The sequence below is a fragment of the Narcine bancroftii genome, chromosome 12 (genome assembly GCF_036971445.1).
Source record: "Narcine bancroftii isolate sNarBan1 chromosome 12, sNarBan1.hap1, whole genome shotgun sequence".
Classification (NCBI taxonomy): Eukaryota; Metazoa; Chordata; class Chondrichthyes; order Torpediniformes; family Narcinidae; genus Narcine; species Narcine bancroftii.
The window spans coordinates 100,417,391-100,444,795 of NC_091480.1; the positions used below are offsets into that span (position 1 = coordinate 100,417,391).

Below are 27,405 nucleotides of genomic sequence, written 5' to 3' on the forward strand. Positions count from 1 at the left end.
GGATCACATAGTAGGTGGCGTAAATTGCAGAGGAAAAGTTGGTGGCTGGTGAAGAGGTAGGTGAGGACAAGGGGATTCCTGTCCTCGTGTCTAGGGGTGAAGAACGCGAGGGCAAATGTGCGGAAAATAGAGAGGATGCATGTGAGGGCCAAGTTCGTGGCAGAAGAGGGGAAGCCACATGTTCTGAAGGATATCTCAGATGTCCTGGACTGGAAGTCCTCATCCTGGGAGCAGATATGGCAGAGGCAAAAGATTAACTTTTTAAGGATTCTAATCCTTTCTCTCAATTCCTCTGAATTGATTAAAAAAAATTTTTTCTCTCTCTCCCATTAATCTACTCAGTGGGTTGAGTTCCTTCAACAGAGGGTCTGTTGATCCAGATTCCAGCTTTTGCAGTCTCTTTTGTGTCTCCATTTTAATTTCTCTCCTGGTTAATGACTGGACCAAAAGCAATGGGTAAATAGAATAGAGAAGTAAATGTGTGTCTCAGAGGTTGGAGTGGAGCAACAGGTTCCAATTCCCAGGACACGAACACCAGAGCTGGGGAAAGGAGGAGCTGTTTTATTGGCATGGGCTTCACCTGAACCATGATGTCCCAGCCAATCAGATATCTGGGGCTGTGGGTAGGTGTTTAAACTATGGAATAGGAAAGGGGTCCAAATATGAAAGATTTCATGAATGGATACTTAATGAGTCTGGATTTCAAGAACTGAGTTACAGGGAAAGGTTAAACAGATTAGGACTTTATTCCCTGGAGTTTGGAAGAATGAGGGGAGATTTGATGGAGGTGTTTAAAATTATGAGGGAGATAGACAGAGTAAATGCAGATATACTTTTTCCACTGAGGGTAGGTGAGATGCAAACCAAAGGACATAGGTTAAGGGTGAAAGGAAAAGTATTTTAAGGGGAATATTAGGGGAACCTCTTCACTCCTTCTGGTGGTAGGAGTGTGGAATGAGCTGTCAACTGAAGTGGTGAATGTGGGCTCAATTTTAACATTTAAGAAAAATTTGTACATGGATGGGAGGGGTATGGAGGGATATGGACAGGGTGTAGGTCAGTGAGACCTGGCAGAGCAAAAGTGCAGCACAGACTAGAAGGGCCGAAGGGCCTGTTTCAGTGCTGTAATGTTCTATGGTTCAGTTACTCAGATTGTGAGGGGAAAACTGAGAGTTATAGTGTGATAGATAAGACAGAAGATTAAAACCAAAATTTGTAAATCAGTCAATTCGGAGTTGTAAATGATTTAAAAATGTTAAACTAATGTTCTTTATTTGAATAAATATTGTATTTGAAACAAGATAGATGAGTTGATAGCATTGCCACAACATGTGAGTATGACGCAGTGGCTATTACAGAAATGTGGTTGCTCGTTGCTCAATATTCCAGGTTGTATGCTGTTCATTGTTGCGAAGGTGAGAGAAGGTGGGCTGTCCAAGGAAAATACAGAGCAGAGTCATGGCACAAGGCAGTGGAACAGTTCATGTTGAAAGTAGCAGAAGGAAGAGATGGATGGAAGTAGTCTAGAGATCCCGATAGACTGGAGATCCCTTCATCCCCGACAGAAACCCCTCTAGACTAGAAACCCATTAGACCCAGATAGAGACCCTGTAGACTGGAGTCCCTATAGAATGGAGAGCTCAATAGACCTCTGTAGACTATGGACCCTCAATATATGGGGAAATATCAGGGAACAGCAATAATCTTAGGAGATTTTAATCAACATTTTGATTGGAGAAAGCAAACTGGCAAGGGTGTTGTGGAAGAAAAATCCGAGAAATGAGTCAGGCATTGATTCTCAGAGCAGGACATTGTGAAGCCAGTCCTGAAACTGGCAATTTCTGGTTTGTTTTAACATAATGAGGAAAGATTAACAAGGGATCTTGTGAGTTAAGTTCCCCTGGAGAGGGTGGGGAGGGTGGTTAGTGAGCACAACACAATCGTATTTCAAAGGATTTATTGACAACCAGTGTCTTTTATTGAAATAAGGCTAATTATGATGGTGTGAGGGACGAACTGGGTGAACAAGCTAAGAGACAAGTCCTTAGTGAAACTGTGGTTAATATTCAAGCAGCTGGTCTCCAAAGCACAGCCAAAACATTGCAAACAAAGTGACATGGGCCAGTGATAGACCTGAGCTGAGGACTGGGACTTTTTTAACATCCAGCCATTGAAGATTAAATAACTCATGAAAAGGAGTAAAAGCATTCCTGAAGTATAAAAACACAGGAAAATATATCAGATGAGTTCATTTCAAATTGGTAGAATGTACAAGGCAAGTTACTAGGATGGAGTGAACTACATGCTAGGGATTTAAGGGAAGTGGTTGCAGAGATAGTAGACCTATTGGTTGACAATTTTCATAGCTTGTTAACTCTGGGAGGGACCTGAAGATTGGAAAAGAGCCCAGGTGAATCCCTTGTTTAGAAAAGGAGAATGGTAGATAGAAAACAAAAAGAGGTCTGCCAGTTTAACACCTATCACTGGTGTTATGTTAGAGTCACTTTATGAAATAGAAATAGCTCATCTTTGTGGAAAGCTGAATATAATTAAACCTAGTCAATGTGGTTTTGTGGAACAGAAATCATGTTTGACACATTTCATTGAATTCTTTGGTTAGGATAGCAAGGTGCACAGTTAGCGTAGCAGTTAGCACAGCACTATTACAGTGCCAGTGACCTGGGTTCAAGTCCAGTGCTGTCTGTAAGATGTTTGTACATTCTCCCCGTGTCCGTGCGAGTTTCCTCTGGGTGCTTGGTTTTTTCTCAACCTTCAAAAAGAACATACGGGGGTTGTAGGTGAATTGGGGTATTTGGGCTCATGGGTTGGAAGAGCTTGTAAACCGTGTTGTAGTCTAAACTTAAAAAATTAATATACCAGAGAGTTGATACAGGAGGAGGGTCTGCAAATGTAGTGTATTTTGATTTCCAGAAGGCATTTGACAAGGTGCTACATCAAAAGCTGTTGCATTGATTGTCAGCACAAGGTATTGGGGGAGGTGTGTTGGATTGGATTGAAAACTGATGTCACATAGAAAGCAGAGAGATGGAAAAAATGGGCCCATTTCAGACTGGAAGTAGGTGATGAGAGGAGTACCCCAGTGATCAGTTCTCAGACAAAAATGTTCAGTTTACATTGATGATGCAGGAAGGAACAGTTTGCAAGATTTCTACATTTTCTGATGATATGAAAATAGTTGTGCCGATGACCTAACAGTCAGCACCAGGGTATGGATGAATTGAGTGAGTGTGCAAAAGACTAACAACCGGAGTTGGATGTGGGACAGTGTGAGGCACGCATTTTGGGAAGAGGAATCAAAAGACAGGTTATCATCAAAATAGAGATTGTGAGGAAGTAAAATTGAGAGGGATTGAGGTGCCCTGGTGCCTGAATCACACAAAGCTGGCAGGTATGTCCAACAAGTAGACAGAAGGCAAAATGGCATGTTGGTGTGCCTTCCAAAGCGTTTGGAGCTGAAATATAGGAAGGAATGATGCAATTGTTCAGGGAATTGGTGAGGCTTTGGCTGGAAAACTGTGCAGGGTTTGGCCATCTTACTTAAAAAAGATATAGGAACATTGAAGGGAGGACAATAGAGAGTGATCAGGCTAATTCCAGGGTGATGGAGTTGTTCCACCAAATGAGGCTGAATAATTTGGGTCTGGATTCCTTGGAATAGGATAAATGAGGGATGATCTTATTTGAATACATAAGATCCAAAGGACACCTGACAGGAGAGACATTCAGATATTTGCATTGCTGGGAAGGCTTTAGGTATAGGAGCATAACACTAAGATAAACAGACATTCAGTTAAAACTGAACAATGTAAGAATATGTACAAACAGAAGTGGTGAATCTCTGGAATTGTGTCCAGGAGGGAGTGGAAGCTGATCATTAGAAGTATTAAAGTGGAGGGTGGATAAATATTTCACAAATGCAGGAAGAGAAGGGATGAAGTAATGGGAGAGAGTGTTGGACATACAGTTCCACACATACCATCACTGGGGTACAGTTCCACACACCCTTACTGAGGAACAGTTCCATACACATCCTCCCTGAGGTCCAGTTCCAAACACACCCTTACTGGGGAACAGTTCCACATGTTCTCATTGATGAACAAAACCACATGCACCCTCACTGAGGTACAGTTCTACACACTCTGTGGCAATGACAAATGCTCTCAGACCACATGAATGGGTTGGTGGGCAGTTGTGTTCACCAAGGACGAGGCAGGCAGCTGGGAGGGTCATGATCTCAGTGAGGTGGCCACACCAAAGGTGACCACCTGGAGCAGGAGAGAGAGTGTGCAGGGGCCACAGGATTCCCTGAGGCCATTCCCCTCAATGACAAGTATATCATTTTGAATGCTGTCAGGAGTTTGGAGAGCATCTGACAGGTTTGAGGGACAACAACTACCTGTGATGCACAGCAGGGAGCAGGGGAGGATGGAGACCAAGGTCGGGGGGACAGGAGATTTTGTAGCTGTGAACTATAGTGTGCTGACTCCCAGGTGCCAGGGTTAAGCAGCCCGAGAGGTTGTGTGTGAGTGTTACAACAATGAATGTGAGCTGGTGGAGGACATTGTCCACAGTGGTTTCAATGACATGGGAGGAAAAGGGGATGAGGTCCTAAGGAGTGAGTACAGGGAATGAGAGAGAGATGATAAAGCAGAAAATCAAGGGAGTGTGATCTCTGCATTACTCCCGGTACCATGCACTAGCAAGGTAGGAAGAGAAGGCTAGGACTGAGGAGTTGGAGCAGGAGGGAGGGATTCTGGTTCTCAGATCATTGCAATTTCATCTAGGACTGGAGATCTGTAAAGAGGGTAGACTTGTACTTAAATCTACTTCTGATTACTTTGTGTCCAATCATCCACTGTGTAACTCATCTTCCTCCCCTCACCCTGGGTTTGTCTCGCCTCTCTCTCTCCGAGCCTGACATCTGCCAGCCCTCTGCCTCATTTTGTAATGGTTCACCGATCCCACAGGGCCATTGTCCCAACCCTCACACTTTGTCTTCTTGACACAGGCCTTTTGTCTATATTTCCCCAGTCTCAACAAAGAATTTCTGCTCGAAACGTCAACCATTCTTTTCCTCCCATTGATTAAAAAAAATTTATTAAGCAATACAGCACAGAAACAGACCCTTCGGCCATGCAATTCAATTATACCCACATCACACCAATTAACCTAATAACCCAGTACATCTTTGGAATGTGGGGGGAAACCGGAGCACCTGGAGGAAACACACTCAGTCATAGGGAGAACATACAAACTCTGTACAGACAGTGGCAGATTCAAACCCAGGTCGCTGTTACAGCATGGTGCTGACCACTACACTAACCTTGCCGTCAGATGCTTATTGAGCTGATGAGTTTCTCCTGCAGATTAATCATGCCCATATCATCATTGGTGGGAGTTACTGGAAGGGATTCTGAGAGCCAGGATCTTCCTGCATTTGTTAAGTTTTGCACATGGGGAATCATGTCTCACAAATCTGACTGAAGTTTTGAAGTCACAACCAAGATGGTTGATGAGGGCAGGGTGGTAGATGTTATCAATATGGACTTCAGCAAGACCTTTGACAATTTCCCACGTGGTAGGGTGGTCTGGAAAGTCAGCTGGCATGTACAATTGGATATACAAATGGCTCAGTGATAGGAATCAGAGGGTAGTAATGGAGCATCGTTGCTTCGATTGATGGATTGTGGCCAATAGTCACACGGATTGGTACTGGGTCCACTGGTGTTTATCATCTATATTAAAACCTAGTATGAGAATGTATTGGCATGGTAAGTTTGTGGATATCACCAATAATGGTGGTGTAGTGGACAGCAAAGAAGGTTATCTGAAATTACTGGTGAGGTGGGCCAAGGAAAGGCAGACGGAGTTTAACTCAGACAAGTGTAAAGTGATACATTTTGGAAAGTTAAGCAATGGTAAGACTTAACAGTAAAGGTCACTGGAGGGAGTGTAGATCAGAGAGTGTGGGGTACAAGTTCATGCTGTTCATCACAGGTAGACAGGTGGTGAAGCAGGTGTTTGGTACATTTGCCTTCGTCGGATAGCAATGAGTGCAAGAGTTGGGATGTAGTGCTATGGCTGTAAAGACAGTAATGAGACGATGTTTGGAATACCGTCTGCTGTCTGGTCACCCAGCTCCATTCACTTGGAAAGTATGCGAAAAATATTCATGAGGATGTTACCAGGACCGGAGGCTTGAGTTGAAAGAAAAGCTGGTCAGAGATAACTTTTTCCCTGTTGGATGTGGGACCTTGTAGTGGTTTATAAAAATCATGAGGAGTATAGATAAGGTAAATAATCTCCATTCCTTTTACCCAGGGAAGGGAGATATTTAAAGGATCACATTCTTTGTTCAGAGGGTGTGGAGCTTGCTGCCGGAGGAAGTGGTTGAGGTGGGGGCTATTCCAGGGTTTCAGTGTTGAAAAGACATTTGGCCAGATACAGGAAAGGGGACAGTTGCAGATAAATGGGATTAGGACTGGTGGGAACATTGGACTGCAAGGTCAGGTGGGACCGAAAGGCCACATGTATGCCTATAGAAGGTATTCCAGGTTTACACCCGTTCTCCCGGCTCCGAGGACAGAGCCCAGCGGTCATGGTTGTAGTCTTTCCGCTGTGTGGTGGGGGACAGGTGACTTACCACAGAAAGTCCCCGATCTCGTTAAGGAGCGGGCACCGCTGCCAGTCCAGGCTAGAGCCTCGCCTCCCCAGTGAAGGGCGTCTTCAGGCAGGAGAGCTGGGCCCCCAGATGGGGGGGGGGAATTAAGGTCAGGGGGGAGGGGGTCATGGGGTCAGGGGGGAGGGGGTCAGGGGGGAGGGGGTCAGGGGGGAGGGGGTCAGGGGGGAGGGGGTCAGGGGGGAGGGGGTCAGGGGGGAGGGGGTCAGGGGGGAGGGGGTCAGGGGTCAGGGGGAGGGGGTCAGGGGGAGGGGGTCAGGGGGGAGGGGGTCAGGGGGGAGGGAGTCAGGGGGGAGGGAGTCAGGGGGGAGGGAGTCAGGGGGGAGGAGGATAGAGGGACCCGGTGTGAGGCGGTCTTGTCTGCTCGGGGCTTCGCGCGGGGTGGCGGTTGGAGTGGCTGAGGCGAAGGAGGCTGCGCGCGGGGTGACGGTTGGAGTGGCGGAGGCGAAGGGGGCTGCGCGCGGGGTGGCGGGAGGAGGGGCACGTGCGAGGTGGCTGCGCGCGGGGTGGCGGGAGGAGGGGCACGTGCGAGGTGGCTGCGCGCGGGGTGGCGGGAGGAGGGGCACGTGCGCGGCGAGCCCGCGCCGCAGCCCTGCGAAGCGGTGGGCCGTCATTGGCGGAGCGCTGCGCCTGGGAGCCGCGCGGTGGTGACTCTGTCCGCCCGCAGCCGCCCGCCCGCCCACACCTTCACCGCCGGGCCACCATGGAGCAGCCGCCTGGTGCCGAGACACCGCACACGGACAATGGAGCGGCGGGGATCGCGGGCGGGACCGCACCCCGTGCCGAGCAGCCGACGAAAGGTCAGTACGAATATTCCAGCATCATGGAGCCGCTCATCGACCGCCCCGATCCCCGGGCTCGCTCCCCGTTCCCGCCGCCCCCCGATCCCGCTCTGTCACCCCCTGCGATCCTTCGCCCACCGTTCCCACGGTCCCTCCCGCCGACTCCCCCGCTCCCTCTCCACCCCGATCCCGCACAGTCACCCCCGGACCCTCCTCCCGCGACCCCACGTCCGTCCTCGCACCCCTGCCCGCTGCCGCTGGCAGACAAGGCGCCGCATTGAGGGAGCGCCCCACTTCGCGGGCGGCGAGGGAGGAGGGAGCGCCCACCCGCGGGCGGAGCGGGGACAAAGCGGCGGATGGAGCTGGATGGGGCGACCCGGTCCGGCGAGAGACGGGTTAAGCGGCCGCCTCGCCCTTCTCTCTCAGCTGCTGCGGCTGGGTGAGGCTCCCTCCATCAGCCCATTGTCCCCGGCGCCGCCGCCGCAGTCCCTGGCCCGGCCCCCACGCCCCCCGCCCCCCGTCCCCTCGGCTCGGTTCCCCCCCTTGCCTGAAGCCCGGCGCATCCCGTGGGTGTGCCCAGTGCCGTCTCCGACCCAGGCATCCTCATTCCCTATGTCACTGTGTGCTTTCCCCGGGACCGCCCAGTCTCGGAGACCGGGAATGGGTGGGGGGGGGGGTGGGGGAGGTGGTGTCATTGCTAGAAACTGCCCGTTGTTGGAGTGTGGGGACATGATGACATTCAACACTGGAATCAGGGAAGGATGAGTGCGAATGAGCGGCGATCCTCGAAGGGCCGTACCGTGCCTGTCTTTGACAACGACCGGTGGAGGTGGGTGGGGTCACTCAGTTCCTGAGGGTTTGGATTCACTCACCATGTACACAGGACTACATTATGGAGGTGTTCAGTGGCGGGGTTCGCCCACTGACTTGAGATTTCTTGCAGGTACCCTCAGTTAGCCCTGCAGGTGGGGTCTCTGCAGCCAGCAGTGCAACCCACACACTGATGCAAGTGATGCTTGCTTCTTGAAGGGGTGCTGCAGTGGTGGGGATGGGGTTGAAGTACAGTGTGTCTGAGCTGTTTTCATATTGTCTGACAGCATTTCTGTGGATCCCGAGGTTGGAATTTAAAGTGAGGCTTCTTGGTACATATCCACAGAACGTCAGATTTGGTCCAATGGAAGCATCATTGGGGTGACCTGGATCACAGGGTCATTAACAGGGCAGGCAGAAGGACTAGAAGGGATGTTCATTGGAGTTAGATCTTTTGGGGATGGGTGACTAGGGGAACTCAGCAGGTCAAGCAGCATCAGTGGGAGGAAGGGGTGAAGTAAGACATGAAAATCTGTAGTCACTGTGGTTGAAGTAAAAGTACAATGCTGGAGAAACTCAGCAGGTCAAACTGTCCTTTATATAGCAAAGATAAAAATGATAAACAACGTTTTGGGCTTGAACCCTTTATCAAGGTATGGAAAAATTTCAGTAGGCGAAGGGAGGGAGGAGACAGCAGCAATCAAGGGGAGGAGGGATGGCTAGGTGAAGGGAGGGGAGGGATGAGAATTGGAAAGAAGGGCAGGGGGAAAGTACAGTCGACATAGGTCAGACCCCTTTGAGGCTGGGAGATCCCTAGTACAATGAGGACAGGTTGAGGCGGGGTCAGTTGGGAATTGGAGAAACAGAAAGAGGTATAGGGTGAATTGGAAGAAGATGAGTAATTCATATAGAGTTATGTAGGGGTCAGCTGGAGTGGGGGGAGTGATAAGTGGAGACTAAGACTGCTCATACCCAAATCCAAGTAGAAAATGTGCCAATGGGAGCTCTTGGGGAGAGACTAAGAACACCTTGATTAGACAGAACAGAATGGGATGGAGAGCAAAATCCTGTAGGTGAAATGAGAATGGAGAAGGATGAAACGGGGATAAGAATAGGGGAAGAGGCTGGGTAGGAAGTATGTGGGAAAGGGGAAGAAAATGGTGGGAAGGGGAGATTGGCAGTGGCTCAGAAGAAGAGAGAAGGGACATTACCTAAAACTGAAAAATTTAATGTTCATCCCATTGGGTTTTCGACTGCTCAGGTGGATTACAAGGTGTTGTTCGTCGAGTTTGCGTTGGGCCCTAGTCTTGCAGTGGAGAAGGCCCATCAAACAGGCTGAGATGGAAATGGAAAGGAGAGCTGAAATGGCACTGACTGGGAGCTCAGGGTGACCATTGCAGACCAAGCGTAGATGCTCTGACATGGTCCCCGAGTCTGTATTTGGGAGCAGTGCGTGCAGTCAATGACGCTGGAGGAGGTGCAGGTGAATCTTTGCTTCAAGCACTAGGGCTGTTTGGGACCCTGGGTAGTGGTGAGAGAGGTGGTGAAGGAGCACATGTTGTACCTCCTGCAATTGCAAGGGAAAGTACTGGGGATCACAGAGAGGTGATCGGGGAGGGATGAGAGGGTCACAGAGAGGTTGGTGGGGAGAGATGAGAGGATCTCAGAGAGGTTGGTGGGGAGGGATGAGAGGATCACAAAGAGGTAGGTAGGGAAGGATGAAAGGGTTATAGAGAGCTGGGTGGAGAAGGATGAGACCATGAGGGGATCACAGAAAGATGGGGGGGGGGGAGGGATGAGATGAGGGAATCAGAGGTGGGAGGGGAGGGATGAAAGGATGAGGGAACCAGAGAGGTGGGTGGGGAGGGATGAGAGGATGATGGAATCAGAGAGGTGGGGAGGGATGAGAGGATGAGTATCACGGAGAGGTGAGTTGGGAGGGCAGAGCAGGGAGTCACAGAGAGGTGGGTGGGGAGGGATGAGAGGAGTAGGGAGTCAAGGAAAGAGAAGTAAAAGAGTGGGGTGGATGTGTCTGCTGCTGGGATCTACTTGCAGCTGGTGGAAATGACAGGATGAAGTGCTGAATGTGGAGCCTGTTGGGTATAAGGTGAGGACAGAAGGATCCCTATCTTGTTTGGAGGGAGGAGAGTAAGACAGGAACTTCAAGTGGGAGTTCTGTTCTTCGCCACTCCCACCCTTCCTCCCTTCCATTTTGGTCCCTCTCCATCATCCTCTACCCAAATTTCACTCACAGGTTCCCCCTCTTCCCCATTTGGTCCAATGTGTTCTTTGTTTCTCCCCTCAGCTCCCTTATCACCTTTTCCACTTGCAAGATTCCAGCACCAGTCACTTATCTCCACATATCACCCCTCCCCCCAACCTAACGCACCCTGTACAACTGAACTTTCACCTTAACCCCATTTTTATCTTGCCTCCCTCTCCCCTTGTCTGCCACCAGCTCTTATCCCCAACAAGCTCCTGTCTAATTCCTCCCACATGGTGCTTATTCTATTAGCCAGCACCCCTCTACACTCTTATCTTGTTGCAGGGATATGAACCAAAACATAGACAATTAAATTCTCTTCCTCCCATGGATGTTGCTCAACCTCCTGAGTTCCTCCAGCAGATTATTCTTTGCTCCAGATTCCAGCCTGTGCAGCCTCTTGTATCTCCAATTCCAGCCTGTGCAGCCTCTTATATCTCCAATTCCAGCCTGTGCAGCCTCTTGTATCTCCAATTCCAGCCTGTGCAGCCTCTTGTATCTTCAATTCCATGTGCCTATAGCTGTAGAAGGACTTTTCAGGCTTTCTTGTTGATTGCTTCTTTGGATTCAGCATCCCAACTGAGGATGTTTCACATTTTCAAGTTGACTTTGAGATCATCTTGGAATTGTTTTCTCTGCCCACCTTGTAATCTCTTGCTGTGAAACGTGGGAAAGTGTCCCTCTTTCAATATGAACTGAGTATCCTGAAGATCTCTCTGCTGGGGGTGTTGGCCTTGATGGGGGTTCTCTACCTGCAGTGGATTTGAAGGATCTTGAGGGTGAAATATTGGTGCTGTGAAGTCTATGAATTTCATGGCAGGACAGAGATCACTGCTGCCCAATGTTGTGCTGGGGTTGAGGCTTGGATCTTCCAACCTTTATTACTCCGTCAGATGAAGCCATTCACCATTGGTGCTTCCTTCACAAGAGGCAAGTCCTGAGAGTGGGAGGCAGGCCAGGATTTCCAAAAGCTTGTTCTTGACTGGGATCATCTGGTACTGAGCAGCAAATAGGTTTGTAGAGGATGTTTGTTTGTTGAAGTTAAATGTAAGGCTAATTTTTTGGTACAGTTCACTGAGGACTGGAGCTTGGGCATTGAATGTACACTTCTGTGTGCTGCTCAGACTGAGGGGACAACCCTGGTACGGGAGAGGAAGCAACAATGATTGAACATTTTCCTCTAGATTGGGGGTCTTCAAAGTGGTCAATATCGACCCCCATGGGTCAATGGAACTATCCAAAGGGTCAAAAGTGGATTGATAACACCAGGAGGATGGGGGGGGGGGCATTAGGAGTCAATTTAAAAAAGCACCTCCACACCCCCCAACTGTCCAGCACAGAGAGTTGGGGAGGCTTACTTACCATGAACCTTCATGTCCCGTCATCAAGCTTCCCCCCCATTGCACATAAACCAGCCGGCTGTGCACACCCTGCAGACCCCGGGACACTGTATTCACCAGATAAGTGCCCTTTCTGCCCTTAATTTGCCCTCCATTTGGGGGTGTAGGGCCTATACCCCAAATGGTGGACAAATTAACATCGGGCTCGAGGTTGCATTGGATGGAGAACAGAGGGGTCATAAGCTGGACTGTCCAGCCTAAAACTGGATGTCTGCCCACTCTAATCAGCACCCCCCTCCCAACCCTTGCTGGGATTCCATACCTGGGGGTTGATGAGAGACAACATAGTCCTGAAAGGGTCAACAGTCTAAAAAGTTTGGAGACCCCTGCTCTAGATAGATGAATTTGATTCCAGCAAGGATTTGTCGAGAGCGTGGAGCAATAGTATAGCAAGAGGTTAAAATGGGAAGGAGCTTTATCTGGTTGCAATCTCTGCTGGGGTTGGTATGTTGCAGATTCCTTGGGACAAATGCTTGTCTGTCATTTGTGGTCAATGGAAAATGTGTTGCAATCTGGTGAATGATGCTTAGAGTGTAAGGAATCGGGTAAAATGGTGAAAAGAAAAATTAAAGGTCTTGATCTTAATGGGATGAGATTCATAGTTCCTCTTTTTTGGCCTCTGTCAGTTGTGGTTGACCATTGTGCCTCTGGTAATTACTGTGGAGTGGCCTCTCCAGGGCACAAGCCAGGACTGAGTTGATATGGAGATCAGTCTGTTGCAAATGCAATAGGAACCCCCTTTCCATGGTAATGTTAGGTCCAAAGGATGATACAGTTGGGTGCCAGCAGCTTTGCAGGAGTTGCCAAGCTGGAGCTGAGGACAACAGTCAGCTGCCTTCAGGACTCCAATTCTGTATTTTTCCTCGGGTTTACTCCCAAAGCCTTTCTCATGAGTGGGTATAGCCACAAGGCAGTGGAGGTTTGAAATCAGAGTTTTCCCTCTCTTAGATGAGTTACATCCGTGGCTAATGAGCCCCATCAGCCCAAAGCAACTGGTTTCAAGGTGCCAGTGGCACACCTTTGCCCCTTCTTCTGTTAGTGAGAACAGCTCTGCTGGGCATGAACTGTGCCACACATGAAGACTAGGAGTTGGACTTGGTTGTCAGAGGCTGTTTGAGTTGCACGTCATGAAGAGCATTTGTGCAGCAGTGGGAGCTTGTCCCCACAACCACCCTTTCGCTATGACATCCTTTAGATTCATGGTAAGATCAATGCAACAGTACAATACAATTCTGATGATCAAAATAGTTGGGACTGGGCCTATTTCAGATAAACAGTTTTTTCAGAGAACCAGTCAGGAGATTGGGTTCGAGAGCTGTGAAGTAATATTATAGCTCTACAAAACTCTGACTTTTACATTCAGTTCTAGTCACTTCATTACAGGAAAGATGTGGAACCTTAAAGAGAGTACATAGGAGATTTACCAGGATGTTGCCCTGCCTGGATCGAAGAAAATGTCTGATGAGGAAAGTTTGATCAAGCTCAGATATTTTTGGAATGATGGAGGACGTACAAGATCATAAGAGACATGAGTAGACAGCTAGACTCTTATTTCTGGGAAAGCAATGGCCAATGCAAGAGGATATCTGTTTAAGGCAGTGGTTTTCAACCTACCATACCAATTTAAGTATTCCTTATGCCATTGGTGCTCTGATTAGTAAGGGATCGCTTAAGGTGGTATGTGAGTGGGAAGGGAAGGTTTAGAATCACTGCTCTAGACCCATTGTCACTAAAACATTTTGCTTGAAAAAAATTGTCATTGCCCATTTCCTTTGGAGTTTTGAAACCATGCACATAACGAATCAATTAGGGACAATTAAAACAGTGGTTTTTAACCTTTTCCTTTCCATTCACATACTACCTTAACCAATCCCTTACTAATCACAGAACACCTATGGCATAGAGAATAGTTAAAGTGGTATGTGAGTGGAAAGAAAAAGGTTGAGAACCATTGGTTTAAGGTGAGTGAAAGTAAGTTTAGGAGAAAAGTAAGAGGTAGTTTTGTTTTATACACAGAGTAGTGGATGCCTGGAATGCATTACTGGGGTTGTACTGGAGGCCGGTAAAATAGAGACATTTAGCACTCTTTGATAGGCACATGGATGCAAGAAAAATAGATGTAGGAGGTTTGTGGGCTGTGAGGGAGGGAAGGGAAAGATTAATGTGGAGCAGGTTCATGTCAGATGGCACAATGTTGTGATACTGTGCTGTAATGTTTTTATGTTCGATGGTCCACTGTTCTCCGTACCCAAACAATTCAAATACTCCTCCAGAAACTTGAATGCCGTCGATGACCCAGCTTCAGCCATTCTCAGGGAGTGTATACCAAGTACTTGCCACTCTCTGGGTGAGGAATGTCCCTTATGTTCCCTTTGAATCTCTTCTTCCCCACCCCACCCCCACCACTTGCCCTAAATTCCTAATTCCTCTAGTTTTATCCTCCTCCAATAATTTATAATGTAGAGATTCAGTGCAGTACAAGCCCTACTGCCTAAGTACGTTTTTGATGGGTGGGAGGAAACCGAAGCACCTAGTTAAAACCCACAAAGGTCGCAGGGAGGACGTAGAAATTCCTTGCAGACAACATTGTAGTCAAACCAGGGTCACAGATGCTGCAATAGTGGTGTGTCCTAACCATGCCACCTGCTGATGTGGGAAAATGTTTACTTCAGTCTACTTATTTCTTCCCCTCAAGAACAGACCTATATCCTTCAGTCTCCTCACAACTGAAATATTCCCTACCAGGCAATGTCTTGCTGCTTTTTCTCTGCATGCCTCCCTACAGCGTGGTGGCCAGAACTGCACACAGTTCTCCAGCTGAGGTCTGCCCAATGTTAATAAAGCTGGAACAAAACATCTGTACTTCTGTATTCAGTATCCTAACAGATTGCTATCTTCAAGGATCAGTCAAATTGGTTAGGCAGAATCTGCCCTGACAATCACATTTAGCCCCTGTTTTTCCAAGTGATTATTTATCCTCTTTCCTCTGAATTTTTTCCCAGTAGCTTAATACACCTGGTGTTAGGCTCACAGATCTTTACATAGAGCATAAAAATATACATCCCACAGTGTTGTGCTGACAGAAAAATTTACTCCAACTGCCTAGAATTTCCCTATTTCATAACCCTCAATTTTTCTCAGTTCCATGTACCTATCTAATAATCTTAAAAGATCCTATTGTACCTGCCTCCACCACCGTTACTAGTAGTGCATTCCATGCACCCACCATTCTGTGGGTAGCTGTTCTGTATTTACATCCCCCCTGTATTTACTCCTAAGGACCTTAAAACTATGCCCCCTTGTGGCATTTCAGCCCTGGAAAAAAGCCTCTGACCATCCACACAATCGGTGCCTCTCATCATCTTGTGCATGTCTATCAAGGCACTCCTCATCTTCCATCACTGCAAGAAAAGATGAAGTTCATTTATCCTATCCTCAAGATATGCTTTCCAATCCAGGTAATATCCTTGTGTAAATCTCCTCTTCACCCTCTCTGTAGCATCCATGTACTTCCTGCAGTGAGGTGACCAGAACTGAACACATTATTCCAAAGTCTTGTACAGCTGTAAAATTACCTCATGGATCCTGAACTCAAACCCATGTTTAAATGAAGACGCACACATGGTATGCCTTTTCAATAACACTATCAACCTGTGCAGCAGCTTTGAGTTTCCTGTAGATGGTAACCCCAAGATTTCTCAATTCTTCTACTCTGTTCACAGTACTTCCATTAATATTGTATTCTGCCTTCAAATTTGACCTACTGAAATGAACCACTTCAAGGTTAAACTCCATTTGCCTTTTCTCAGTCCAGCTTGCATCCTATCAATGTCCCTCAGTAACCTCTGGCAACCTTCCAGACTATCCACAACACCACTAACCTTTATGTCATCTGTAAACTTACCAACCCAACCTTCCACTTCCTCATCCAGGTCATTTATAAAAATGACAAAGAGGAGGGGTCCTAGAACAGATCGCTGTGGAACACCACTGGTCACCAGCCTCGCAGAATGCAAACCATCAACAACTGCCCTCTACCTTCTCTGGGCAAGCCAATTCTGTATCCACAAAGCAAGGCCTCCTTGGATTCCATGCCTCCTTACTTTCTGAATGAGCCTTGCATGGGGAACTGATCCTCACACAATTCATCCTCTTGTTATTCGCATACTTTTAGAATGCTCCTTAATGCTACTAATCTCTAATGGTCCCTTCTAGCTCTCCTAAGTTATTAAGTCTTTCCTGGCAATCTAATAATTCCCTGGAGATCTAAAAATCCTATCTTCTTAAACCTCTTGCAAGCTTTACTTAACTAGATTAACTACATCCCTTGTTCACACTGGTTCTTTCACCTTATCATCCTTTCCCTGCCTCAATGGAATATACTTGAGCTCCGTGCAAATGTTCTCCAAACATTAGCCACATTTCTGCTGTACTCCCCAACCTCCCCTCCCTCCCTGAATACATTCCCTGACTAATAGAATAAAATTTTCCCCTACCACAATTAAAATGATTTCCCTCCCTATAACTCTTCTGCCTCCTGAATGATCCAGAGTTCATCCAACTCCAGTTCCTATCTCGGTCTGTGAGGAGCTGCAGCTGGATCCACTTCACTTCATTTTTGCCCTTGTGATGGCCCTGTTTTCCCACATCCTGCAAGAGGAGCATATCACTGCCCCTAGCTGCCATTTCCATTTCTCAGACTGTACAATGATAAAAATAAAGACTCCTGAACTCTCACCATTGCCTTTTTCCCTTAAAATCCACTCCCCCAGTGGTCACCCCTTTTAAATTCCTTATTCTTTTATTGGTAACAATTAATCAGCCATTAACAAGCACCTGCCTTTGCCGGTTCTTTCATTACCAGGCTTTTCCCTTCCATCATTTCTGAAGAACATTTGCTGTCCTCCAAATATCTGGTATCCCACTTGTGGTCTGCAAAAATGTAGGAACCCCTGAAATCTGTTCCCTTGCCTCCCCCATCAACCTGGGGTAAATCCCATCCAGTCCTGGGGGTTTATCAGCCTTAAAGCTAGGAATACATCCTTGTTTTGGACATCTACACTCCATCTCCACCTGCTCCTTCACTGAATTCTCCAACCTCAAAGTGCTCCTTTTGTGAATAGCAATGAGCAGTATTCATTTGGGACCTTTCCTACACCTTCAGATTGACCTTGATGTCCCAAATGGGACCTTCTTTTTCTTTGAATATAAATAGAGTGCTTTGGATTTACCATCATCCAGATTGTTGATGAGTGTTTTGTGACCACCCCCCCCCCCCACAGTGTGGGGGGGGAGCCTAGTATTGTGAATGTTGGGAAACAATTTTTTTCACCATCCCCTCCTGTTGACAGAGAATACAAATGGAACATAGATACAAAACAGGGATCCTTCATTTCGGTTGGAGGTGAGGAATTTCTTCTATTAGAGGGTAGTGAAGTTCTTGGCTTTTGGACCTCAGAGGTGTGCAGATAGAATCATTGAGTATATTCAAAACCGAGAGTTGGTGTTTCTGATCTCAACTCAAAGGTCACAGGACAAATTCATCCCAAGGATGAAGAAGTGTTCTATAGGGAGGGTGAGGCAGCTGTTGCTGACAAGGGAAGTCAAAGCAAATATGAATATAACAAAATAAGTGGGAATTAGAATGGGAACTTTTAAAAGCCATCAGAAGGCAACTCAAAAAGCAGTAAGGAGAGAAAAGAAATACAAAGGTAACTTAAGAGGATGTGAAAAGTTTTTAAAGTTATAAAAGAGCAAATGAGAGATGAAGGTGAACATTAGGCCACTGAAAAATGATCCTGGGAGATAGTAATGGGGGCCAATTAAATGGCAGAGGAACACAGTAAGTATTTTGTGATGGTTTTCACTGTGAGAGATGCCAGACATTCAAGAGTATCTCGGGGCAGAATTGGTGTAGTCGCTATTACTAAGGAGAAGGTGCTGGGGAAATGGGAAGTCTGAAGGAGCATAAATCACTTGGACCAGATGGTCTGCACCCCAGGATTCTTGAAGAGGTAGTTGAAGAGATTGGAGGCTTTAGTAGTGATCTTCATAAATCACTGGCATGGTTTTGGAGGATTGGAAAGTTGCAAGTGTCACTCCTCTCTTTAAGGTGGGAGAGAGGCAAAGGACAGGAAATTGTAGGTCGGCTAGACTGGCTGCAGTGATTAGCAAGATGTTAGAATCTATTATCAAGGATGAGGTTTCGGACACTTGGAAGCACATGGTAAGATAGGATGAAGTTAGTATGGTTTCCTTCAGGGAAAATCTCGCCTGACCAACTTGTTGGAATTCTTTTTCAATATTATTGAAATTCCAAATTAAAAAAAACAGTACATAAAAATACATATTAAAGGTCAAGATATTCTTTGAGGAAATAACAGGAAGGAGAGATAAAGGAAAGCCAGTGGATGTGGGTTCCATGGATTTTCACAAGGCCTATGATAAGGTGCAACACCTGAGGCTGCTACACAAGATAAAGAGCCCATGGTATTATGGGAAAGATATTAGCATGGATAAAAGATTAGCTGACTGGCAGAAGGATGGCGCAGTTAATGTGGTTAGTGCAACGTTATTATAGCGCCAGTGACCCAGGTTCAAATCCACTGCTATCTGTAAGGAGTTAGTACATTCTCCCTATGATCACATGGGTTTCTTCCAGGTCCTCTGGTTTCCTCCCATATTTCAAATACTTGCGTGGTTAGTAGGTTAATTGATCATAGGGTGATAATTAGGCATGGCTGCTCCCATGCTATTTCTCTAAATTAAAAATATAAAAATATAGATGAAATAATAGGGACCTTTTCTGTCAGCCTCCATCCACCACCACCGCCGAGTATTGTGAGCAGTTTTGGACTCATTATTTTTAGAGAGAGTCAAGAGGAGGTTCACAAGAATGACCCCTGGAATGAAAGGGTTTTCATATGAGGAGAATTTAAAGGCTCTGGGACTGTATTCACTGGATGAGGGGGCTCTCATTGAAACCTGTTGAATATTGGAAGGCCTGGATGTGATTGTGGAGATGTTTCCTGTGGTGGGGGAATCTAGGACCAGAGGACACAGCCTCAGAATACAGAGATGAGGTGAAATTTCTTTACCCAGCAGGTGGTGAATCTGTGGAATTTGTTGTCATGGGCAGCTATGGAATCCAAGTCATTAGAGATATTTAGGATGAAGGTAGATAGGTTCTTCATTAGGAAGGGAATCAAGAATTAGGGCGAGAAGGCAGTAGAAATGATAGTATATCAACCATTATGGAATGGTGGAGCAGACGTGCTGAATAGCTCAATTTCACTCCTGTGTTTCATGGTCTTGTGGCTTGGGAAATGGCAGAAGCAGTGTATTTGTAGCCATGATCAAGTCAACTTGTTGAATGGCAGAGCAGGCTGGAGGGTCCTTGTGCTCTTTGTATTGAGCACCTTTGCTCTATCTGCTGCAATAATGGGGATCCCCCTCCCAGCGGCCACCCATTAAATTCCATTCACCATTCCCACACCGATGTGTGTGTCCATGGTCTCGTGCACTGGCAAGCCGAGGCCATCCGCAAATTGAAGGATTGCATGTCATGTTATGGATGTGACATGGTGTGTCCATATTACAGAAGTGCCATACGGTGTGACTGCACAGATGTGACACAATGTGATCATGTGCCTGTGTTACAGACATGACACAGTGTGACTGTGTGTTTGTGTTACAGATGTGACATGGAGTGTGACTGTTATGAACTAAACCAGCAGCAGGGTTAATAACCAAGACAATGTTTTTAAAACAATCATTTTTATTATTTATTATTAATATCATTACATTTCTTGCTTAACTTTAAACTCAACCCCATTATGTGCAAATGTGTGTGTATGTTAAAATCCAAACCATTACAGTTTAAGCTTGATTCTGAAGAGATGATTTTAAAGTTCAATCTCAGAAAGCTTTTGTGTTGAAACTCAGTCTTTCTTCTTTGGCTTGGCTTCGCGGACGAAGATTTATGGAGGGGGTAAAAAGTCCACGTCAGCTGCAGGCTCGTTTGTGGCTGACAAGTCCGATGCGGGACAGGCAGACACGGTTGCAGGGGAAAATTGGTTGGTTGGGGTTGGGTGTTGGGTTTTTCCTCCTTTGCCTTTTGTCAGTGAGGTGGGCTCTGCGGTCTTCTTCAAAGGAGGTTGCTGCCCGCCAAACTGTGAGGCGCCAAGATGCACGGTTTGAGGCGTTATCAGCCCACTGGCGGTGGTCAATGTGGCAGGCACCAAGAGATTTCTTTAGGCAGTCCTTGTACCTTTTCTTTGGTGCACCTCTGTCACGGTGGCCAGTGGAGAGCTCGCCATATAACACGATCTTGGGAAGGCGATGGTCCTCCATTCTGGAGACGTGACCCATCCAGCGCAGCTGGATCTTCAGCAGCGTGGACTCGATGCTGTCGACCTCTGCCATCTCGAGTACTTCGACGTTAGGGATGAAAGCGCTCCAATGGATGTTGAGGATGGAGTGGAGACAACGCTGGTGGAAGCGTTCTAGGAGCCGTAGGTGGTGCCGGTAGAGGACCCATGATTCGGAGCCGAACAGGAGTGTGGGTATGACAACGGCTCTGTATACGCTTATCTTTGTGAGGTTTTTCAGTTGGTTGTTTTTCCAGACTCTTTTGTGTAGTCTTCCAAAGGCGCTATTTGCCTTGGCGAGTCTGTTGTCTATCTCATTGTCGATCCTTGCATCTGATGAAATGGTGCAGCCGAGATAGGTAAACTGGTTGACCGTTTTGAGTTTTGTGTGCCCGATGGAGATGTGGGGGGGCTGGTAGTCATGGTGGGGAGCTGGCTGATGGAGGACCTCAGTTTTCTTCAGGCTGACTTCCAGGCCAAACATTTTGGCAGTTTCCGCAAAGCAGGACGTCAAGCGCTGAAGAGCTGGCTCTGAATGGGCAACTAAAGCGGCATCGTCTGCAAAGAGTAGTTCACGGACAAGTTGCTCTTGTGTCTTGGTGTGAGCTTGCAGTCTTTACTGCTGTTCAAATGCAACATATTTCTTTAAATTGTTGCTCAAAAGCAATAATGAAGTATTTTGAAATATCAGGTCATCAGACCTCTTTAAAGCTCACAAATATCTTTTGTAGAGTTCTTTTCAGAGCAATGTTTCTTCATACAAACGATTTACATGGAGATTTTGGAATCTTCCACACGATGAATCTGTCCTTTTTTCCCAAAAGGACAGTGAAGTGGCTATTCCACAATGATTTCACAAACCCAAGCAAGGGTTAAATGAAGTGCCATATGAAAATGGACCTAGTATGGCTGTGTGTCTGTGTTACAGTCATGTGGTGTGACTGCGTGTTAGTGTTGCAAGTATGGTGCTGTGGGTCCATGTTACAGACATGACACAGTGTGGCTGTGTGCCCATGTTGTATATGTGACATGCAGTGTGACTGTGTTACAGCATCAAGGTGACATAATCGGGACAGAGAGTGAAAGCTTTATTGGTGTTGTGGAGAGCAGTGATGAATGTTGTCCAAGCATACCCCATAATCTACACCAACTGGGAACCTACCACGGGCTGTGCGAGCTGACCCAAATCGGAGAGTGTTGTGGACAGGGTCCTGGGCACACATGGACATGCTTCCCAGGAAGCAGCAGCTGGGTAGAGTAGGTGGTGAAGGTGTGTGGACAGCTTGCTGCATCAAACTGGCTGCAGGGGTCAGGATGTTAGGCTACAGCCATGCAGGACATTGGTGGGACCACACCAGAAATATTGTGTGCAGGTATGCTCCTGTGCAGTGGTGGAAGGGGATGTGGTTGGGCTGGGGGTGGTGCAGTGGAGATTCACCAGCACTGGTGGACTAGTTAGAGAATAGACTGGATAAGCTGGGGCTTTATTCCTTTGAGAGTATAAGGCTGAGTAATAACCATAAAAGGTGGATGATCACTGTCTGTTCCCCAGGATTGGGGGCACATGTTTAATGGGAGATGGGAGAGAGTTAAAGGGAACATGGGTGATAGGGTTTCACACCTGGAATGAGCTGCCAGATGAAGTGGGTATCTTTATAATCCTTAGTGGATATTTGGACAGGTGTGGGGACAGGAAAAGGTTAGAGGGACGGGCCGTGCAGGCAGATGGGACGGGTCCTCGACTGGCATGGACAAATGGCTAGAGCGGCTGTATCTGTGCTGCTACAGCTCCATGACTCAGTGTTGCCCGTGGCAACATCAGTACTGTGTCGGATTGTTCCACTGATGGGCGGGCTACATTGGCAGGAGGTTAAAGGGAAACAAGAGAAAAGCTGCAGCAGGAATTCACAGCGAGTGGGCATCTCCGACCCAGCCTTGCCTAGACTCTGGCAAGTACAAAGAGCTCTGATTGAGAGATATGAAATGAATGATGACCTATCGACGAGGATGGGACCACAACCGGATGGAGCAAAGGCTTCCCTCACACTAGAAATGTGTCCTGTTACTCAGCTACATGTGGATGAGAAGCAGCCAAGGTTATTTTCACCACCAATACACAAAAGGCTCAGTGTTCGAGTAGGTTGATGCATGGAATCAAATCCTCATTAAAGGTCTTCAGTTCACAGTGGAGAAGATTCCGCAGTACAGCTGCTCTTTGTCTCCACAGCAAAGACAATAAAGTTTATTTGTCACAACAGACCAAGTGCTCCTGCGAGCAGTCCATAATATTATCTCCAACATTCACACAGCCGTGTAAAGTGCACAATTGCAGAGTATAGGATTACAATGGAAAGGAAGAACAATTATCACAAGCAAGGATAGGACAAGAGCATTGTTGTGGGGAACATTCAGGAGCCTGAAGTGTTGGCTATCTATCCTTATTTCTATATTGCTGCGTTTCTTCAGTATTTTTGTGTTTTTTACTACAATCACTGCATCTGTAGATATTCTTGTTTCACTCCATTCAGTTGCTCCACTGTGAAATCTCTTTGCGGGATGCCTACCCTGAAGTTCTCCTCTCTTCAGGGAGTTCTGTGAGAGTCTCTCACTGCTTCCCATCTGCACTACCTCCTGCTCTCAAGCTGCATGACCTTGGACTCACTCCCTTCTCCCTATTCAAGCACATGCCTGATTTTTCCTCATACCTTGAGGAAGGGCTCAAGCCAAAAACTTTGGTTGTGTATCTTTACCTCATGTGGACATTGTGAGACCTGCTCAGTTCCTCCTGCGTTTCTGTGCTTTTGCCACTGGTCAGAAGTCATTTAGGCAGGTTACTACCACACTCTTCTTGGGTACCAGAGCAATTGAAACAGGTGGGTACCACACCCTGTCAGAATAAAGATATCCATGAATACACTGGCCAGTTGGGTGGTACAGGTTTCCAGTACTCAGCTGGGTACATCATCTGGACCAGGTGCTTTCCTTGGATTCACTCTCCTGAAGGCAGCCTGCATATCATCTTCGGATTCTGACAGTTGAGGATCATTAGGGGACATGGGTGGTGGAGGGGGGGGTTTGCTGGTACCCAGTGGTTCTTCTTTGTTTTGGTGGTTACATTGGGTGTAGAAGGCATTAAGTTCACCTCGGAGTGAAGTTTGGGTGTCTCCTACTGCACCAGATTAGGTTTTGTAGAAGATTTGGACCTTGCCTCAGGTGTTGGATATCCTTTGTTGTTTCCATTCTCGTTTGGAAACTTCACTTTGCCTGGAAGATGGCTTTTCATAGGCTGTACTTCTTGTATAGTGTTCTGGATCTCCGGACTTAAATACCTGTGATCTGGCTCTCAACAGATTCTGGATTTCATTGTTCATTCAGGGCTTCTGGTTGTGAAAACCTGAACAATTTGCTTTTGATAAAGTCTGTAGTGCCTGTGGTGTAATCATTCAGATCCTCAGCTGAGTTCTTGAACACTGCCCAATCTGCTGACTTCAGGCAGTCCTGTAACCGTTCTTCAGTCTCCCAGGATCACCTTCTAGCTGCCCTGATCTCTAGAGCCTCTCTTTAGGGTCTGCATGCAGGCAGAAAGAACCCCACCAGGTGATCTGACTTGCCAAAACGTGGTCTCAGGAAAGTATGATAGGCTTTCTTTATCTTGGTGTAGCAGTGATGAAGTATGCTGGGACCTCTGGTACAGCAGGTTATATGCTGGTGGTAATTGGGCATGGTTTTCTTCAGACGGGCCTGGTTAAAGGGTGTGTAATCATGTGCCTAAAGATAAAGTTTCACACAGTAGGAGTGTAATCATGTGTCGAGGATTAAGTATCATGCATTAATTTGGAATTATATCATGAGATCACAAGATAAAGGAACAGAAGTAGCCATTCAGCCCATCGAGTCTGCTTCACAACTGAGTTAAACCATTCTCACATCTCGTTCCAAATTCCGGCCTTTTCCCCATATGGCCTGACTAATTAGATACCTATCAACCTCCTCCTTAAACTCCCCCAATGATCAGGCTTCCACAGCTGTGTGTGGCAACGAATTCCACAAATCAATGACCCTCTGGCTAAAGAAATTTCTTCTCATCTCTGTTTTAAATGGGTACCTTCTTGTCAAGGTTAAAACCTGTGTTTTTGATTCTTAATTAATTTTGTGCCCATGTCTTTAAGAGAACTATTGTTTGTAGTGTTGCCATAGAGACTATGTGTAATATCTGCCTCGGCTAATGGCTTGCCTCTCATTCTACAAGATGTGAAGGAAGCGTGAGCATGAGAAATTTTTCTTAGAATTTTTGTATTTGTTTAAGATTTTGTATCATCATAAACTTTTTATTTCTATATATCTTTGTATCATTATGCAGTAAATGCTTTGTTATTCATTGTTATGAATAATGTGAAGCAATGCAAAATGTTTATCCATTCTATCAATGAATTAAAACTACATAAAGTAACAGCCACAGAGTTTGATTTGTTGAATTAAAGAGATAGAAATTTGGGATATCGCAGCTCACACTTTGGAAGATGATACTCTGAAATTAGGATATATTAGCATAAGGAAAATGTCGACTATACTTCTAATTATGTCAAAATTAATGTTCATACATTGGGGTGTAATGGTTTGTCGGGTTGATGTTCACACAATGGGTGCATAATCATGTGTCAGTGTAAAGGGTCATGCAATGGGGGTGTAATTGTCAGAGGTTAAGTTTCACAAAGTGGGTGTAAAATCACATCAGTGGTTACACTTCATAGAGTATGGGTGTAATTATGATGGGTGTGACGAGCGTTGAGGATCATACAGTAGGTTGTAATTATATGTCAGGGTCAGTCTTCACACTGGGGGTGTAACCATGTGTTGGGGTTAAAGTTCACACAATGGGGGTGTAATCTGGTTTCAAATATAAGATCTCAGATTCACAAAATAAAGGTCCTGTTCAGAATCTTGTCACAGGAAACTTTACAAGGTGGGTAATGTTAAAGATTCCAAATCCTCTGGGAGAAATGCAACATAATGAGTGTCACAGTTAGCCGTGGGGACTGCATGATTAGTGTAGCAGTTGGTGCAGCACTACTACAGGACCAGCGACCCAGGTTCGAATCCAGCGCTGTCTGGAGGGTGTTTATACGGTTTTCCCATATCCGTATGGGATTTTTCTGAGTGCTCTGGATTTTCCCATGTTCCAAAGACATACAGGGACAGTGGGTTGATTGGTCATGTATATTTGGGCGGGGCAAGCTCATGGGCCTGTAACCATGCTGTGACTCTAAATTTTAAAATATTAAATGATCTTCCCTCACTTAAGAATTAAATTGGATCTTCCATTGCACTGTGGATTTAATTGGATAATCATTGTGGTTTAAAGCTGCCCAGTGTTTATGATGCTCGATTACTACAGTTAGTTACACTGACCTGTCAAAGGCACATAACTGAGATTCATCCTGGTTTGCAAACTCGGGATGAGTCGGTGATGCTGTTTGAGAAGTTCCAGTCAATTCCAGCAAAACTTACAGCTGTTTCTGCACTCACCTTCCAGATTCCTCTCCTGTCTCAGACGAACCGGTCTCAGATGCATCTGAAGCGAAGACTTCACCATCATCAGAGGGTAGGTGCTAATCAAGTTCAGTCTTGGCATTGTTCTCTTGTATGGTGCACAGAACTGCAGAGGCCACGCCAGCCTGGAACCACTGGTTACTTCAGAAGATAAATAAAGTGTGAATGTTGCCCTAAGGCAGTGATCAGAATAAGGTTACATCCATTTTATTGATTGCAATGTAACATCTCATGGACTTTGATAAACATGTCCACTCTAAATTACACTTTCCACAGATTCCTTTCAATGCAACACAGTCAGTGAATCCAACCAAAGAGCTAAAGAAGAAAGTCTGCAGTTGCTGGGGTCTAGTGCAGTGTACAAACATGCTGTAGGAACTCAGCAGGTCATACAGCATCCATAGGAAGTTAAAGGCAGTCACCGTTTCAGGCCTGTGCCCTTCATCGGGAGTGCTGAAAATCAGACAGGCACCTAAATGGAAATGTGGGGTTGGGGTGGGGGGGGGGGGGTGGGGGAGAGAAGGAAATTTCTTACACTCTATATCCCTTGGTGTACTGGTGGAATATCTCACTGTTCACAGTGAAAATCCAAGAACAGCAATGTTTCCCACTGTTGCCTGCATTCTGCACCCTTGGTACAGCTTGACTGTGTTTCTTCTGTGATCTATTGAGCAGTCTGCTCTCTGATAGCCCACGGATCAGGAGGTTTGACTACGCTGTGGTGCAGCTGCACCCCTTCTGCTCTTGCTTCCTGTATTCTCTGTCTAGTGTGGTCTCTTCTACCCTGGAGAACCCAACTCCAGTTAGGGCAATCACTTTGAGGAACAGCTATGTAGGAGCAAACAAGCTTCTGGTCACCTTCTCCTTTAATTTCCTATTCTGTTCTGTCTGTGCCCTCCTGTTAAAAGAAGCCTGCATGCAGCAAATTTTGACAGGGTATATTACAGCCTTCTTGAGTTTTCCGGTTTAGACAACCTGTTTCTCTGCCTATGACAGAATTGCCTTTTTTGTTCCTTGAATCTTTGACCCTCCCCACCACCTTTGCCTCAACCTGCTGAACTTTGGAAGCGTGGTGTCTATATTCTCTCTCTAACTATCCTGATTAATCTACCAGCCAGGGTATGTTGACCACTGATTATCTGCATGATATCCTGTCCTAACTCTATCAAAGATACCTCCTTCTTCCAATCTGTCCCTCCCCTCCACCTCAGGAACTCAAAACTAGTTTATTCTTTCCTACTTCTGATTAAAAGTTTTCTACCTGAAATATAACCATCGAGCACTACAGCACAGGAACAGGCCATTTGGCCTTCCTAGTCTTGCCAAACTATCACTCTGCAGAGTTTCACTGACCTGCACCCAGACCATATCCCTTCCTACCCCTCCTACCCCTTTATCTGTCCATATTTTTCTTCATTGTCAAAATTTATCCTGCATTTACCAACTGTGCTGTCAGATCACTCCATGCTTCCACTCCTCTTTGTGTGAAATAGTTCTGGCTAATATTTCTTTTAAACATCTCCCCCTTTCA

The 27,405-nt window shown here is 46.4% G+C and overlaps 1 protein-coding gene and 1 long non-coding RNA gene across 5 annotated transcripts in view; one reads left to right on the plus strand and one right to left on the minus strand.

Annotated features, from left to right (window-relative positions):
• LOC138746797 (uncharacterized) overlaps nt 1–6,825 on the minus strand; it is a 105,858-nt gene extending 99,033 nt beyond the window's left edge. For 2 of the 4 annotated variants that reach the window (XR_011347124.1, XR_011347123.1), the window contains exon 1: nt 6,665–6,824. This is a non-coding gene — a long non-coding RNA (uncharacterized lncRNA). Of the gene's footprint in view, nt 1–6,664 lie in introns of all 4 variants that reach the window. The other 2 variants (XR_011347122.1, XR_011347121.1) reach the window with 2 other exon arrangements.
• A 447-nt stretch (nt 6,826–7,272) lies between these two features.
• Nucleotides 7,273–27,405, plus strand: part of maptb (microtubule-associated protein tau b) — a 71,613-nt gene continuing 51,480 nt past the window's right edge. The window contains exons 1-2 of the mRNA XM_069905245.1: nt 7,273–7,500; nt 25,858–25,926. Coding sequence (XP_069761346.1) covers nt 7,404–7,500; nt 25,858–25,926 — 166 coding nt within the window. The 5' untranslated portion in view covers nt 7,273–7,403. The remainder of the gene's footprint in view (nt 7,501–25,857; nt 25,927–27,405) is intronic.